Raw genomic sequence first — 16,653 nt, forward strand, 5'->3', positions numbered from 1 at the left:
CTCAGGTTGGATGGTTGGGAGACAAAGTCAGAGAGGCAAGAATGCGTTGGTTCGGATATGTGCACAGGAGAGATGCTGGGTATACTGGGAGAAGGATAGTAAGGATAGAGCTGCCAGGTAAGAGGAAAAAAGGAAGGCCTAAGAGAAGGTTAATGGATTTGGCGAGAGAGGACATGCAGGTGATGGGTGTGGCAGAGCAAGATGGGGAGGGCAGAAAGATTTGGAAAAATGATCTGCTGTGGCGACACCTAACGGAAGCAGCTGAAAGAAGAAGAAGAATATATTGCACACACCAACATCCACACTGTATGCGGAGAAATTTAACAAAAAGTATATATAAAAAAAAAAACAGTTGCACAATAGCACCATGAGGAAGTGAAACAGTACCAGCCAAGTATTTTTAGATAAATTACAGACAAAGATGTCCTCCTTCGATTTTCACAAAAAAAAAAAAATGTTATTTAATATCTGAATACAATGAGGACTGATTGAGGTCATTTATGTTAGGTAGAATGCCTAGAGGGGACTGGGTGATTTCATGGCCTTGGAACCCCTGCAGATTTTTTTTTTTCCTCCAGTCGTCTGGAGTTTTTTGATTTTTTTTTTTGATGGTAATTAGTATTGCTTAATTTTATTTTCTGATATATTTTGTCTTTTTTCTCTTTCATCATTCTGTAAAGCACTTTGAGCTTCATCTTTTGTATAAAAATGTGCTGTATAAATAAATGTTGTTGTGTTGTTGTATCTACACGTGACCGAATATATTACTTTAGTAGGAAACAGCAATTTGAAGTAGAGAGCTGAGAAGGTCAAGATTAATGTTAATGGATTAGATGGGCTATGGCAGAAAACAATCAACCTCAGTTCTAGAGCTGTGAAATTATAGCTACAATGGGATTTAGGAACAAAGATACTCAACACTACTGGCGTAAGCTGTTGGCATGTCAAGGGAATGGTGACAGCCACACGAGGCATAGCTCCATTACGTAACATGTTACTCGTGTGCAGGGATATATGAGCGAGGTTTAAATGTGGGAAGTTTTTTTGCTGTCATATGCTGTGTCCCTTAATGTAGATGAACCAGTTTCTCAAAGCTACAGGATACCCATATATTGCTTCTCACCAAAAGAAGTGTCTCTTTATGGTTATTTCTAGCAGTATAATCTGCCATGGCACAAGAGAAGAACTTACTAAGTTAGTCTATGACACCTGGGCATTTGAACAGCAGATCTCATCTTATATAAAAAGCTGTTGGTTTAAGTGAAAGCAGGTGTTCGTAAGAGGATACCACCAACATTTATATATATCTCAAATTCAGGATGGAAACAAACAATTTTTTTTCAGTAAGGAAAAATTCTATTTTTTCCCGGAAATTATGCCATTATGCAAATCATTTTTTAATCACAAAAAGTTAGTTTGATGGAAGCAAGTTAACAAGTTACCTAGTGTATTTTCATTTGATTGTATATAAAAACACCTTTTTGGTCAATGGAAATGTAACAAGTGCAAGTCCTCGTAGTAATTTCAATACTCACTATTTCTAATTCCATGTTATACTGGCTTGCATAGATTGCTACACTTGGTGCAGTTGGGAAGACTCCATAGAGAAAGGCATAGTTTGACAGACTTGTGTGGTTTCCTGTACTGCTGTTCCTGTCTAATAATTCCACCATTTCTCTGCATATAAGTGGCATCACAAGGCTGTGGAGAAATAAAATAAAAGACAGCTGTTAAAGTGAAATGTTAAGAAAATATAAATAATGCACTTTGCTTATTTTGAGAAAAGAAACAAAAATGTAGATTTTTTTTTCTCCATCAAGTTTAAGGTAATCTGAGATTTTAACATTAGAATAAAAACAGTTTATCTGTCTTGTACTAAAAAAGCTGAGGAAAATGCAATTATTTGGGATTACACTGAGAATCTTGTATTCAGTTTAATTTTGCTAAAAGGATACACTGTTAAGCACAAGAATAGAAACGTAATATATAACATTGTGTTATACAGTTAAGACATCTGAATTACTACATTTCCGTACTTGTAAAGTGTCTTTGAAATAAGATGGTGATCAAGAGACTAAATACCTATGTTTATTTGTGTGTGTGATAAAGTTCTTGACACAAGAAAACCTGTAGTTACCTCCTTAATACAGTCAGCTGAGAGCCTATGGCAGGCAGGATTTTAAATTGTGACAAGTTGCCATAGAAAGAGGCAAGGTATTTAAGAAAGTCAGATTATAAACATCACAGTCATTTCCACAGATCAACAACCGTTTAGCAATCCAATTAGGCAGAAATAGCTAGAACTGTGGCTTGAACTCATCTGTCTGTGGAATTCATATCCACCATGTTAAGTAGAACAGTTAAACAGTACAGTGGCGACATTTTTTTTTTTTTTAATTTTGAAAGAATTGTATACTGTTCTCATATTTTTCATAGTATTCAATACTTATTATACCTAAATTAAGCACTGGGATACTGGGCTGTATGATGCACAACATAAAAAATGCTAAGCTATGCCAAAGTAGAGCAGCACAGGATTCAAACTTACAGCTGGGTTTATACAGGATGTAGTGTGGAAAAGCCACAGAATCTGTAGTGACCAGCAGCAGAATTGTCTCACTCTATGCATTCTTTTAAGTTTTTTCTCTTAATTATCATCTATCCTATCCTATCCTTTTTATTATTAACTTTGTGTTCAGCAATGTTTCATCCAAGGCAATCAATTCATAAGGTTTATTTTCATCTGACTTGGGTCTTCATGCCACCCTTCCTAATCAGCGTGCATGGACTGCATATAGAAAGGAGTACCTGAAGTAAATCTGACCTGACCTCTAGTTTTAATTCAGTAACAAGTTGTAATAATTGAGTAATCGGGAAGAAAAAAAAAAAAACAAAAAACACAAAATGGAGGAAAATAGACTGAAAAAAGTGTAGGGGGTACAACCTTACAGACCTTTACATTGGGAAATGTACAGTCTCTACAGAATAAACTGGACAACCCTCAAGTATGTGCACTCTTTCTGCCTAATCGTAGAGATGCATATGTTATGTTGTTTACAGAAATGATAAACCGATGATTAATAGATCTGGCACCCCTAACCATTTGGATAGAGACTGTGCCAAGGCTGGTAAGTCACAATGTGAAGAGTGTCCATCCTTACATAAATATTAGTTGTATTACTCTGCTTCACCAGAAACATTTTCTAAGACGTCATACCTCAGTTACAGTGTTGTCAGTTAATCAGATATTTCATATGTAACTAAGCACATTATTGTATACAATATTTGTGGTTTTTTTTCCTAGGAGCTAATATAAGTTTACTGTTATTTTATTCTACGGTCACTGGAGGACATCATTACAGAACGCAGGATGTTTCTCGTCGAACACATACTACGTCTTCACACTTAACACATTCCAAAATTTCCATGCGCTGGATAACATTAAGGCGGACAAGAAAACCAGGCAGGCCACATACCACTTAAAAGACAACTTTTTTGGGAAACCTGAACACTGCCAACCTACCACTGGATGACGCTGATGGGCAGTGGCTGTTTTTGATATGGGCGACATGGGTCGTTGCCCAGGGCGGCGGCATCTTAGGCATTGGCCAAAAAAAAAAAATCCCCCCCAACCCCACGCCCATGCTGCCCTGATATCATGCCAGTGAATTTTTTGGGATTTCATGGGCACCAATCGGTTTTCAATTGCCCATTTGCAGGGAGCAAGGGCACCCTCCATTTGCGAGGTGCACCTGCTGCTTGCTTCTTGCCGCACAGTGTGAAGCTGACGCCAGCTCAATGCGTATGCTTTCTCTATTCTTTATCACAGGTTAGTAAAATCGTCATAATTGGAGTGCACATTACAGGCTTTAAAACGGTAAAATATCGTCAATGAGATTTTTGAACATGTTGATAAAATGATTTGAGTTAGTAAGAGTTTTTTTGTATTGATATATATGTTGCCGTGCTAACTTACTAATGCAAATGACTCGCGTAGTGGAGAGTGGTAGGCGGGGAAAGTTAAACCGAAATAAGAAACTGACTGCAGCTCTGAGAGAAAAAGGTTTATGTAGTTGTTAGTGACCTGGTGAATGGATGACTGGAGATGGTACTAAAATGAAAATTCTTTACACTATAACAAAGTATTTTGGTGCTGTATAAATGTAAAATTTGATTTTGTCTCTGTTAGACATTACATTTCCAATAGTTTGTTTTATTGCACTGATTTTGCTCAGTGTTTATTAGAACGCTGGGGGGGTGGGCACTACAGGGGGTGTTCGCCCAGGGCACCAAACAGGCTAGGACCGCCCCTGCTGATGGGAGTCCATTGGAGAGCACTTGCTGTCCCAATGCACCAAGGTGCGTGGGAGGACCTACCGAACTAACTAACATGATTAGTTCACTGGACCTGCTTACTCTTGAATATGCAACATAAAATTGCCATTGAGTAAAACATTCCGGCCGTAGATCAATTCTTCATTTCCCTAGTGACGAAATTTGGCTTTCGTTGATGGTCAGAATAAAAAACAATATAACAGGAAACATAACTGTTTTGAATTGAAACAGGTGATCAGTAGCAATAATTGGAATTTGAGTATTTATTACTATTATGATTTTCTGAATACTTGGGATCAACAGTACAGAGTAATGGGGATTGCGGAAGAGAAGTGAAAGAGAGTCCAGGCAGGGTGGAGTGGGTGGAGAAGAGTGATTTGTGACAGACGGGTATCAGCAAGAGTGAAAGGGAAGATCTACAGGGTGGTAGTCAAACCAGCTATATTATATGGGTTGGAGACGGTGGCACTGACCAGAAAGCAGGAGATAGAGCTGGAGGTGGCAAAGTTAAAGATGTCAAGATTTGCATTGGGTGTGATGGGGATGGACAGGATTAGAAATGAGGACATTAGAGGGTCAGCTCAAGTTGGACGGAGATTGTGTTGGTTTGGACATGTGCAGAGGAGAGATGCTGGGTATATTGGGAAAAGGATGTTAAGGATAGAGCTGCCAGGCAAGAGGAGAAGAGGAAGGCCTAAGAGAAGGTTTATGAATGTGGTGAAAGAGGACATGCAGGTGATGGGTGTGACAGAACAAGAGGACAGAAAGATATGGAAGAAGATGATCAGCTGTGGCAACCCCTAATGGAAGCAGCCAAAAGAAGAAGAAGAAGAAGAAGAAGCATGCCATGTAGGGACCAACGGAGTGGAATCACTTCTGGCACTTAGGGGTTTTGAACCATCAACCTTCCGATTGCCAGTGCAGATCCATAGCCTCAAAGCTGCAAAATTACTATCCGCTCAATTTTGGATTTCAAAATTAAAGTCTGAAAATAATGCTTTCATAAAGATTACTATTAAGATTTTCTACACAAATGACTTCAGGAGTTCATATAAAGATATAATAATGCGCTATCATATATTAGCTTGTTTAATTTTTCTGTATCAGTTGTACTAGACAACATGGGATGGCTGGAATCCTGGCCAGGATGAAATGGTACCTTATCTGGCAGTGGAGTGCTTTTTAAAAAGGAAGGATGTGGGTCGATGGGCATCCCGATGGGGTTTGATTAGTGGCATTTGTCCTGGTCGGAGGTCCGTTATAATGACTGGACAGTGAGAGATTGCTTCCTAGTACCATATTCCTCCACAGTACATTGGGTGGGGAACTCCCTCTGCCGTGCTTCCCTTTCAGACATCCGCTGGGATGCACGAGAGTTGTTTTTTTTGGTGGACAGACACCATGGGGTCCTCAGGTGCCACTAGGAAGAGCTGCTGGAGGGGGATGTCCCACCTGACCTGGAAGTGCATCCTGGATGCAATATAATAAAGCCTGGGGAGTCACAGTTGGGAAGATCGTAGTGCTGGAGTTGTGGTGCATGTGTATAGTTATTTGCGAAAATAAATTAATTTATTTGCACCAGGGACTGTGTCTATAAAAGTTGTGTTAAGGGTTTGGGGCGGCAAGACACGTCTTAATTGCCACACTGTAATAACAAGCTTTATATTTTCTTGCTGCAAACAAATTTCCTTCTGGTATAATAAAAGTCTACCTATAAACCAACCCACCACATCTTGAGCTGCTGATCTGGGGATTTTTAGACAAAAAATACACAATGTGCAGCAAAGCAATAAACTTGAGAGTGTATCCACTCTGTGAAAATATGCAAATCAAGATATTCTTGATACAGCTATTCCAAGAATTTTCAGAGGGAACACATTTACACATGTCAGGGTAACCAGACAATTTCCAAGGTTCAAGACTAACGCTACTAATAGATAGATAGATAGATAGATAGGATAGATATGTAAGGCACTATATAATAGATAGATAGATAGATAAACCTGTTATCCAAATATAAGTGGGTTTGTGACTAACAATTTCCACTACATTAAAACTACATTGGTGAGCAACGATAGTCAAGTGCTAAGTATATCATTTATATTTATTATTAGTTTTAATACTAGCACATTTTACAAAAGACACATTTGGGACATTATTAACACTGCTGATCAGATACTACGAAACAGCAGGCAAATATGATATACACTACCAGTCAAAAGTTTTAGAACACCCCAGTTGTTCTTCAGATTTAATCAGCTGAAGTGCAATGAGTGACCTAAAATGTTGGAAAGGTAAGCAGTAAACTCAGAGGTTTAGATTTAAAGTTTAGGTTAGCAAAAACTGAAAAAAAGGAAATTTCAGGACATTACAAATAGGGCTTCTACAGGGAACTAATAGGTTACAAACTACAGATATTCTGCAGCAATTAAAGTAAATGAAGCCTTGCAAGTTGAAGCAACAATTTGCATGGGTGTCCCAATGTCTGTTGATTACTTAAAAACCCTCGGTATGTGTTAAAGCAGAGTTGGAACTCGTTGTGTTACTACACCCTCTGAAAAGCTACATGGACAATATTACACACATTATGTGCAGATTATTATCTGAACTAAATATAAAGATATAGTGTGATGTTGAAACTAGCAGTGTCAATGATTATCCAAACTGAAAATACTAAAAGGGTTTCTTTTTGCATTGACTGCCACAAAAAGACAAATACTGAACAGTCGTCACTTCTAGGAGAGGGGCAGCTTGTGCAGAAGGGGCCCAATCAATATGGCACTACAGTGTGATAGCTAAAAAGACCTGGCCCGCAAATCACATGGCTGTCAGACACAATTCATATACTGTGCAACACAGTCTGCCAGTTAACCTGCTAGTACAACCACTTCGTTTCCAAAGAACTCTGGAACATACGCTCCACTCTAAATTAAATGATGTAATTATAAAAATTATTTCTTGATATTTAAACTGTATGCTTGATTTAAAAATAAAACCATAACAAATACTAATGTATATTAATATTTCTCTCGGATATACGCTTGATAATCCACATTTTACTAACATAATAAGATGATCCGCTGTGGCGACCCCTAACGGGAGCAGCCGAAAGAATACACATATTTCTTAAATCAGTGAAAAGAAATGAACATGTGTTTAACTAGGTATCCATACTCACAGCTTTGCCGTTATCAGGAGGATAAGAGATACAAAGGTAGATTTTGTAAGTTTTCTAATTTGTCCCACCATAGACAAGCCAAGGTAGAATAGGGCAGAGCCCCCAAAGGAATTTCCCAGTCCATCCACAAACTGCTCAATAATAGCAGGAATCTTCTGGCCCAGGATAAAGTGCATTGAGATTCCAACGATGACCATGAAAACAATGGGATTTTTCAGAACCTGAAGCAACACCACTCCAATAATTCTTAGTTTGCTCTGCTGTGAAGTACGATTGTCTTTCCACTTTTGAATCTCGCAAAACACAAACCCTATTGGATTTAGTATCATAAGAGAGATTGGAGCAACCAGGTAAATGTACTGAAGATACTCGGGGTATGTGTTCCCATACAGTGCATCAACTGAAATAAAGAGATAAAGAAGGTCAGTAACGTACAGTTTATTACGTTTAACAATTAAATGACAAACTGACTATAAACAGGACACAACATTTTGAGTTGAACACCTGCCCCTTCCTCTTATTCGCTGGTCAAGAGTCTCGTCTTAAATTCAAAAAGGGACTTCCATGAGGCTTTAGTTTCATATTTATAATGTGTGCTGAATATTCCACAAGTAACTAAGAATATTTTAGCAAAAAAGCATGCATTTAGTACAATTTAAAAATATGACTGGATAGCTGATGAGGATTCTGCAGCACTAGTAACAAGCACAAGAAAACATGAGATAAAAAAAAAAAACAATCACTACAAGCTAGTATGATAACTTTTGGGTGGAGTGTACCTTTAATCATGAAATAAAATTACCCATGTGCCCTTTGGTACTTAAAGATATTTAATTTACATTCCTAACTTTAATTTTTTTTTTTTTTTTTATAAATATATTATATAAGACATTAAATAGTATTTGCCCTATGTCACCTCACAGAATATAGTAATACTCCAGAGCATATACGGACCTAAAGTTGTAGGCCCGTTTTAAATTCTAAGTAAGGAAAGAAAAAACTCTATGATGGTACATACAGTACGTATCGATTAGTTCTGTAAACAACTGTAAATGGCAAATGAAGCGGCCGTATTCTCCTCTTGTCTTTTCTTGCAACATTAACAAGTCTAGACTGAACAATGCAGATCCATTAAAGCAGCACTTAAAGCCAACTATGCCTGCAGTGGCAAGTTAGGAATAACAGCTGTTTACCTACAACAGTAGAAGTTGTATAAATAAAAGACACCATGCTGTAACAGGGTAGCCAATTAAGATCTACAGGTTAAACTGATGAAAGAAAATATGACACAAAAGCAGGTAGTATCAATAAATAATTAAATAACAGCAATAATTCAATATTGAGAAGAACCACTTTTATAACATAAAAGCAGTACATAAAAAATTTGAATTAAAATGCCATAAAAGCAGGGGGACTGGATGGGTGATTGAAAATATTGTGTGGCCCATTCACTAATTTAAATGGAAGAGGAATAAACTATATCCATCCATTTTCCAACCCGCTGAATCTGAACACAGGGTCACGAGGGTCTGCTGGAGCCAATCCCAGCCAACACAGGGCACAAGGCAGGAACCAATTCCGGGCAGGGTGTCAACCCACCGCAGGACACACAAACACACACACACCCCCAGCACACACTAGGGCCAATTTAGAACCGCCAATCCACCTAACCTGCATGTCTTTGGATTGTGGGAGGGAACCGGAGTGCCCGGAGGAAACCCACGCAGACACGGGGAGAACATGCAAAGTCCATGCCGGGAGGACCCAGGAAGTAATAAAGTAATAAACAAATGAAAATAACACACCCCACAAACCTAAATTTGAACAAACAGCATTGAGAATTTTATGTTGCATATATTTTACACATAAATATTATGCAGTATGCAGTATATATATATATCTATCTATCTATCTATCTATCTATCTATACTAATAAAAGGCAAAGCCCTCACTCACTCACTCACTCACTCACTCACTGACTCATCACTAATTCTCCAACCTCCCATGTAGGTAGAAGGCTGAAATTTGGCAGGCTTATTCCTTACAGCTTACTTATAAAAGCTGGGCAGGTTTCATTTCGAAATTCTACGCATAAGGGTCATAACTGGAAGCTATTTTTCCCCATATAATGTAATGGAGTCTTGAGTTGAGATGGGCGGCGGAGTTTCGTGTGACATCATCACGCCTCCTACGTAAGTACGTAGAGCACAAGGAAGAACTCCAAACAGCGATGAGCACAAAACTCCATTTCACAATTGAGAAGGCAGAAAAACATTATGAAGCAAATGAGGCATACAAGCATATTCATAAGTACAGCTACTGCGGAAACAAAGCACGGCGTGAACCGTAAGTTTATATTAAATTAAGTTCATAGGCTACCACTAGCGTTTGTAATTTAGTGCCTGCCCATATAAGGCCGTCCATCAGCGGCAATCCAATACAAACACTGCCAGTAAATGTTCACGTGTGAAGGACTGTGCTTATGCAGAGGAAGATGAGATGGTCAGGGTGGTGTTTGGCACAAACTCATTGAAACTGCGAGAGAAAGTTTTAAGTGCCGGGTCTTAGCTGACATTACACGACATGGCACCAGTACAGCTGGGAACCTTCGATGCAAGAACACCAAGCGGCTCACGTGAACTGACGCAGTGCACAGACAAAAAGCAACAGTTCCAAAGAGTGCTGAACAAAAACCGAATTACACAATTGAGAAGGCAGCAAAAAAATATGAAGCGTCTTATACATAGAATCATATTCATAAGTGCAGCTACTGCGGAAACAAAGCACACGGTGGAAAAAGTGAATGTCCTGCTAAAGGAAGACAGTGTAAAAAAAAAAAAAGTGCATGCAGTTTGTCACATCACAGATAAAAAGGAAGACGAGCTGTTTATTGATGCAGTAAGGAACTAATCGAATGAAACCTCTTATCTTTACAACGATTGACAAACACGGAATGTAACTTGAACACATCCTACAAATACGAGCCTGATTGAAAGAAATAATGATAATCAAATCCTTGATGACAGCAACATTCAATAACACTCACAAAACAATTACTGTATATTGACAATCATGTTACGTTATTTTTAAAATGTTCCCTTTTCTTTTCATAACTTCTACTTCTCCACTGCGATACACGGGTATATATATATAAATGTATATATATACCCCGATCTACAATACATACTTTAGCATAGACAAGCCACACGCTGTGGCTAATTGTAGAGTCTTAGCCTCTAACGCCGACATTCGAGGTTCGATTCGAGAGGGGTGTACTGACTATGTACGCGCTACCCGATTCATTTTACCTTCGCTTCTCCTTGGTTTGGGGCGTATGAAAAATATTAGGTTAACGCAGAATCATGTTACGTTATTTTTAAAATTTTCCCTTTCTTAGCACAAGCACAGCTGAGAAGCTTCGATGCATGTACTCCATAACGCGTTAAAAAATAACGCATTTAATCACACTTTCAATTCCAAGCAAACGGGAACTTTTGTCAATGCATGATTTCCTGGTACATCCATTACACTGATGCACACATCACAGCTACAAAAATGTTAGAGTCGGAATAAAGCGCGTTCCTACGACTGATCATTTCGACTTCCCGAAGCCTTGATAAAAGCATGGTTTTGTGCACACTGAAAAGCAAGCAAAATTAGATGCATTACAGAAAGCGGACTTTGTGGCTCTTACTGGGGATCATTGGACTTCGTGACCGTTAGTAATTCTAATTACATCTAATTACAAAATGTTCAATGATCACACTGTTTTAGCCTAATGTACAAAATAATTTTGGCTAATGTTACTCAGAGTTTAAAGAGTAAGCTGGTCAAATTACCTTTTATGTTTCTGACTTATTTTTTAAGAAGAAAAACTGCACTTTATGGTGAAATTTTGGTTATTATTATTTAAAGACAATACTATTCTGAAAATGTACTTAAACTACTTAAACTACCACTTTATTTTTAAGTCTGCCCAATTTTAACCAGGGATGATATTTTTGTTTCTGTTTTGAATTCAAATGCAGTTTAAAGGCTTTTTTTTCCAGAAATTAAAACAGCTTCAGTTTACCATATTCATGTACATGTCTATTATTTGATTCTGTCGCCCACTAAAACCGTTTTAAATAAAAAAAAAACATTTGCGATTTGGGGCAAATTTACATGTCTTGATTACATACGATTAATCAAGATTAATTCTTACACAGCCTCTAATTAATTGGATTAATTTTTTAATCGAGTCCCACCCTATATATATATATATATATATACATACAGTACATATGTGTGTGTATATATACAGTATGTAAGTGTATATAAGTGTATATAAGTGTAACTGTATATATATGTGTATAGATGTGTATATATGTGTCTGTGTGTGTATATATATATATATGCCAGCAACACTCATATCAATGACAAAACAATTACATTAACAATCATCTTACGTTATTTTTAAAATGTTTGCTTTTCTTTTTCATAACTTCTTTAACACACTACTTCTCCTGCAAAGCCTTGGTATTCTCTAGTATATATATATATATATATATATATATATATATATATATATATATATATATATATATATATATATATATATATATATATGGATTCATGGGTTAGACAATGGATGGAGATATATATATATATATATATATATATATATATACTGTATAATATTTATGTGTAAAATATATGCAACATAAAATTCTCAATGCTGTTTGTTCAAATTTAAGTTTGTTATATTTAGGTAGGTAGGTTATATACACACACACACACACATACATAATATATATACACTGCTCACAAAAATTAAAGGAACACTTTTTTTATTGGGCCTGGCATGAAATCAATTAAACCTGTCTGATAATTTTTTGGTTGGTTAAGCAGCTGAGGTCATTGTTAATCACTTTCAGCTGTATTGGTGTTCATGGACTTAACGACAGGTGCACTAAAGTGGCAACAATTAGAAAACCATCAAAACAGGACTGGTTTTACATGTGGAGGTCATTTCAAGTTTCTCCCTCTTGATCTTTTTTGGCTGGTTTTCCACTCGTGCTAGGTTTGGCTTGAGTAATCATCTCTACTGGCAGTATGAGGCGATTCCCTAACCCTACAAAAGTTGCACAGGTTGTCCAACTTCTCCAGGATGGCACATCCACACGTGCTGCAGCAAGAAGGTTTAATGTGTCTCCCAGCACAAACTCCAGAACATGGAGGAGATTTCAGGAGACTGGTTGTTATTCTCGGAGAGCTGGACAGGGCCGTAGAAGGTCCTCAACCCATCAGCAGGACCGATACCTGCTCCTTTGTGCAAGGCGGAACAGGCTGAGCACTGCTCGTGCCCTACAGAATGACCTCCAGAGGGCCACTGGTATGAATGTCTCTAGCCCAACAATCAGGAACATTCATGAAGATGGCCTGAGGGCCCGACGTCCTGTAGTGGGCCCTGTGCTCACTGCCCAGCACCGTGGAGCTCGACTGGCATTTGCTCAAGAACACCAGAATTAGCAAGTCCGCCACTGGCGCCCTGTACTTTTTACAGACGAGAGCAGGTTCACCCTGAGCAGCTGTGATAGACGTGAAAGAGTCTGGAGAAGACAAGGAGAACGATATGCTGCCTGCAGCGCGTTCAACATGACAGGTTTGGTGGTGGGTCAGTGATGGCCTGGGGAGGCATATCCATGGAGGGACGCACAGACATCTACTGCGTAGGAAATGGTGCTCTGACTGCCATAAGGTATCGAGATGGAATCCTTGATCCCATTGTCAGACCCTACGCTGGTGCAGTAGGTCCTGGTTTCCTCCTAATGCACGACAATGCCCGGCCTCATGTGGCAAGAGTATGCAGGCAGTACCTGGAGGATGAAGGAATTGAAACAATTGAATGGCCTTCACGATCCCCTGACTTAAACCCAATAGAACATCTGTGGGACATTATGTTTCGGTCCATTAGGCACCGGCAGGTTAGGTTGCTCCTCAGACTGTACAACAGCTCAGGGATGCCCTCATACAGATCTGGGAGGAAATGCCACAAGACACCATCCGTCGTCTCATTAGGAGCATGCCCGGCGTTGTCAAGCATGCATACAAGCTCGTGGGGCCACACAAGATACTGAAAAGCATTTTGAGTAGCAGAAATTAAATTTTGAAAAATGGACTAGCCTGCCACATCTTCATATCACTCTGATTTTAGGGTGTCTACACAATTGAGCCCTCTGTAGGCAGAAAACGTTTATTTCCATTAAAAGACTTGGCATCCTTTTGTTCCTAAGACATTGCCCTGTCGTTATTTGTATAGACATCCAACTTCATATTGAGATCTGATGTATCTAATGTGTTTCTTTAAAGTGTTCCTTTAATTTTTGTGAGCAGTATATATATATATATATATATATATATATATATATAAACACACACATAAACACATCAGCAATGCTATACCTAAGATTACACACGTTTGGAGTTTTTCAAGTTTATTCAAAAGATTAAAAAAGTGAGAGAGAGAGAGAGAGAGAGAGAGAGAGAGAGAGAAAGAGAGAGAGAAAGAGAGAGAGGTGCACAACAGTTGGATACTTTCTGAAAAAATATAAACACAAGTGCCTTTGTTCTCAGCTTTTCCTGGGTGTGGGTTAAGTCTGTGTAAAAATATTTCACATAAATACTTTACAAAAAGAAAGCTAACTGTGTTTTATTTTCACTAATCTGCTCTATTTCTACCTAAATACCCCCTCACACAATGACAAAAGCTTTTGGGAAAAAAAAGCAAGTGAGAACATGTTCAAGATGTTTGCTTGCTGGGTCTACTTAACTTTGAATAAACAGTTTGCAGAAGATTTTTTTAAAAACTTAAAATCTGTTGAGAATTAGTTTTTAAAATTTATAATAGTATAAGAAATTGTTACCGATAGCTGCTTCAAAATTGCTGTTTCCCTTATTAATAATAAAATAATACATTATAAAACATCAGTCAGTCATTATCCAGCCCGCTATATCCTAACACAGGGTCACGGAGGTCTGCTGGAGCCAATCCCACCCAACACAGGGCGCGCGCACACACACACACGGGACAATTTAGGATCGCCAATGCATCTAACCCACATGTCTTTGGACTGTGGGAGGAAACCCATGCAGACACAGGGAGAACATGCAAACTCCACACAGGGAGGACCCAGGAAGCAAACCCAGGTCTTCTTATTACCACTGCGCCATTGTGCTGCCCATTATAAACATCAATTTATGTAAAAACATTTGCACTTGGGCATTTCACAGTCTCCTTGTCCTTCTCTCAACCAAATCATCCATCTATTCTCTGAAGCAGCTATTCTACTATAAGGCTGTGGAGAACGGCTGTTTATTCCTTCAGCTTCAGGGAGAATACAAGAATACAAGAACAAAACCTGGGGCTGTAAGTCTGTCTACATTCCCAACAAAAAACAAATTCTTTTAGTTGCAGAAGGTATACTGTGGAAAATATCAAAGAAAACCGAGAAAAGTCAAGCAAAATGACACATTTTATTGGCTAACTAAAAAGATTAAAATATGCAAGCTTTTGAGGCAACTCAGGCCCCTTCTTCAGGCAAGAAGTGGACTTTAGCCTTAGGGCCCGAGTCCAGTGGGGTTAAGGTAAGGAATGGATAAAGGGCAGACTATATAAACCAAAACCCTAAACACCATCCTAACATCAGGGACCCAAGTAGTACACTGACTTTAGCCTTAGGGCCCCAGTTCAGTAGATTAAGGTAAGGAAAGTACATCTTGCCTGAAGAAGGGGCCTGAGTTACGTTGAAAGCCTGCATATTGTAATATTTTTATAGTTAGCCAATAAAAGGTGTCATTTTGCTTGGATTTTCTCTATATTCATAATGGCTAACACGGTACAACACCCTAGTACTAAAGACAACAGAGGAAAGACACTTCACATATAAAGAATATGTTACCTCCAAGGCACACTGGCAAGAATGTAAACCAGGAGCTAGGTACTGTGAAGAAGCAATGTCATCCACTGCAAATCCTTACTACCCTTAAAGTAATCCATTTTCTTGGCAAATCCAACCAACACCAGTCCGTGTGGTGCCTGCATAGGTTTTCTCAGAATACTCAGAATTTTTCCTCCCATATCACAAAAGTTATGGGATCAGGTTAATTTTCAAAAGTGTGGGTGTTGTTTGTGAGAGTGCCCTGTGTTCCACTTCTGCCACCTCCACGGATGGCTTCTGCTTTGTGCTCAATGTTTAAAGTAGACACAGTCTTAATGTTTACAATATGTCTCTCACACAGATTTTATTACACTGTAATTGTACACTGGGACACTCCTTTAGCTCAGATAACAAAATTTCACCATAAATGTTATAGGAAACACCACTAACATTTCAATACATCAAGTACGATTCAGCAAAACAAAGAATCAACTTGCCAATTCTGACTTTTATAAATGAAATCACACACACACAAAACATAAGGATGTTAAAACTATTCAGAAAAAACGGACTAAATATAAAAAAAATGTAACGATAAATTCAGAATGACTTTTATCTACTTACCAATGGGGATATCCCAAAGCAAAATCATTGCTTTGAGTGGCAAAAATGGAAAAAAGTCCTGCTTTGCTCAACCTGCTGTCTGGACTGGCAACTAACAATGTCAGCACACACACAATAACAAACACAGTCACTTTGGCAATCAGAATGCTCCAAAGGAAAGACCAGATGACATTTGCAAAATCTAGCAACACCATGTTCTTGAACAGTAAAGCAGGAAGAGCAAATTTGGACACAAAATTACCAAGCCCTTTGGCCTGTGAAGATGTTATGATGTTTGCTCTTCCGGCAATATATCCACACAAAATTATTCCAAAGCATTCCAGTAAAGCTGGAAACAGCTTGTCAATGGACATCGATGGAGGTATAGCCATTGTGGAAGTCAGTGTCATGTTTCTTAGTCCATAATTGTAGTTCTCCGTGCTTGGCATGACTGTCATCAGATATTCTCAGTACCAGGACTTGAACGGAAGGTAATTGTTCCCACTGCTGGAGCCATCAGATAAACTTTGCTGCTGAAAAAGAAAGAAAACAATAAACACAAACGTAACAATTCTCCCAATGGCAGTCTCATGGTTCAGTTTCATACATTTAGGCAAT

At 38.4% G+C, this 16,653-nt stretch overlaps 1 protein-coding gene across 4 annotated transcripts in view; it reads right to left on the bottom strand.

Annotated features, from left to right (window-relative positions):
- Positions 1-16,196, bottom strand: part of gpr155a (G protein-coupled receptor 155a) — a 51,955-nt gene extending 35,759 nt beyond the window's left edge. For all 4 annotated transcript variants that reach the window (XM_039757663.1, XM_039757664.1, XM_039757666.1 and 1 more), the window contains exons 1-3: positions 16,057-16,196; positions 7,514-7,913; positions 1,536-1,701 (exon numbers count right to left, since the gene is read on the bottom strand). In XM_039757663.1, the coding sequence (XP_039613597.1) occupies positions 1,536-1,701; positions 7,514-7,913; positions 16,057-16,084 (594 nt within the window). In that variant the 5' untranslated portion in view covers positions 16,085-16,196. The remainder of the gene's footprint in view (positions 1-1,535; positions 1,702-7,513; positions 7,914-16,056) is intronic.
- Positions 16,197-16,653: the final 457 nt, after the last annotated feature.

The sequence above is a fragment of the Polypterus senegalus genome, chromosome 6 (genome assembly GCF_016835505.1).
Source record: "Polypterus senegalus isolate Bchr_013 chromosome 6, ASM1683550v1, whole genome shotgun sequence".
Lineage (NCBI taxonomy): Eukaryota > Metazoa > Chordata > Cladistia > Polypteriformes > Polypteridae > Polypterus > Polypterus senegalus.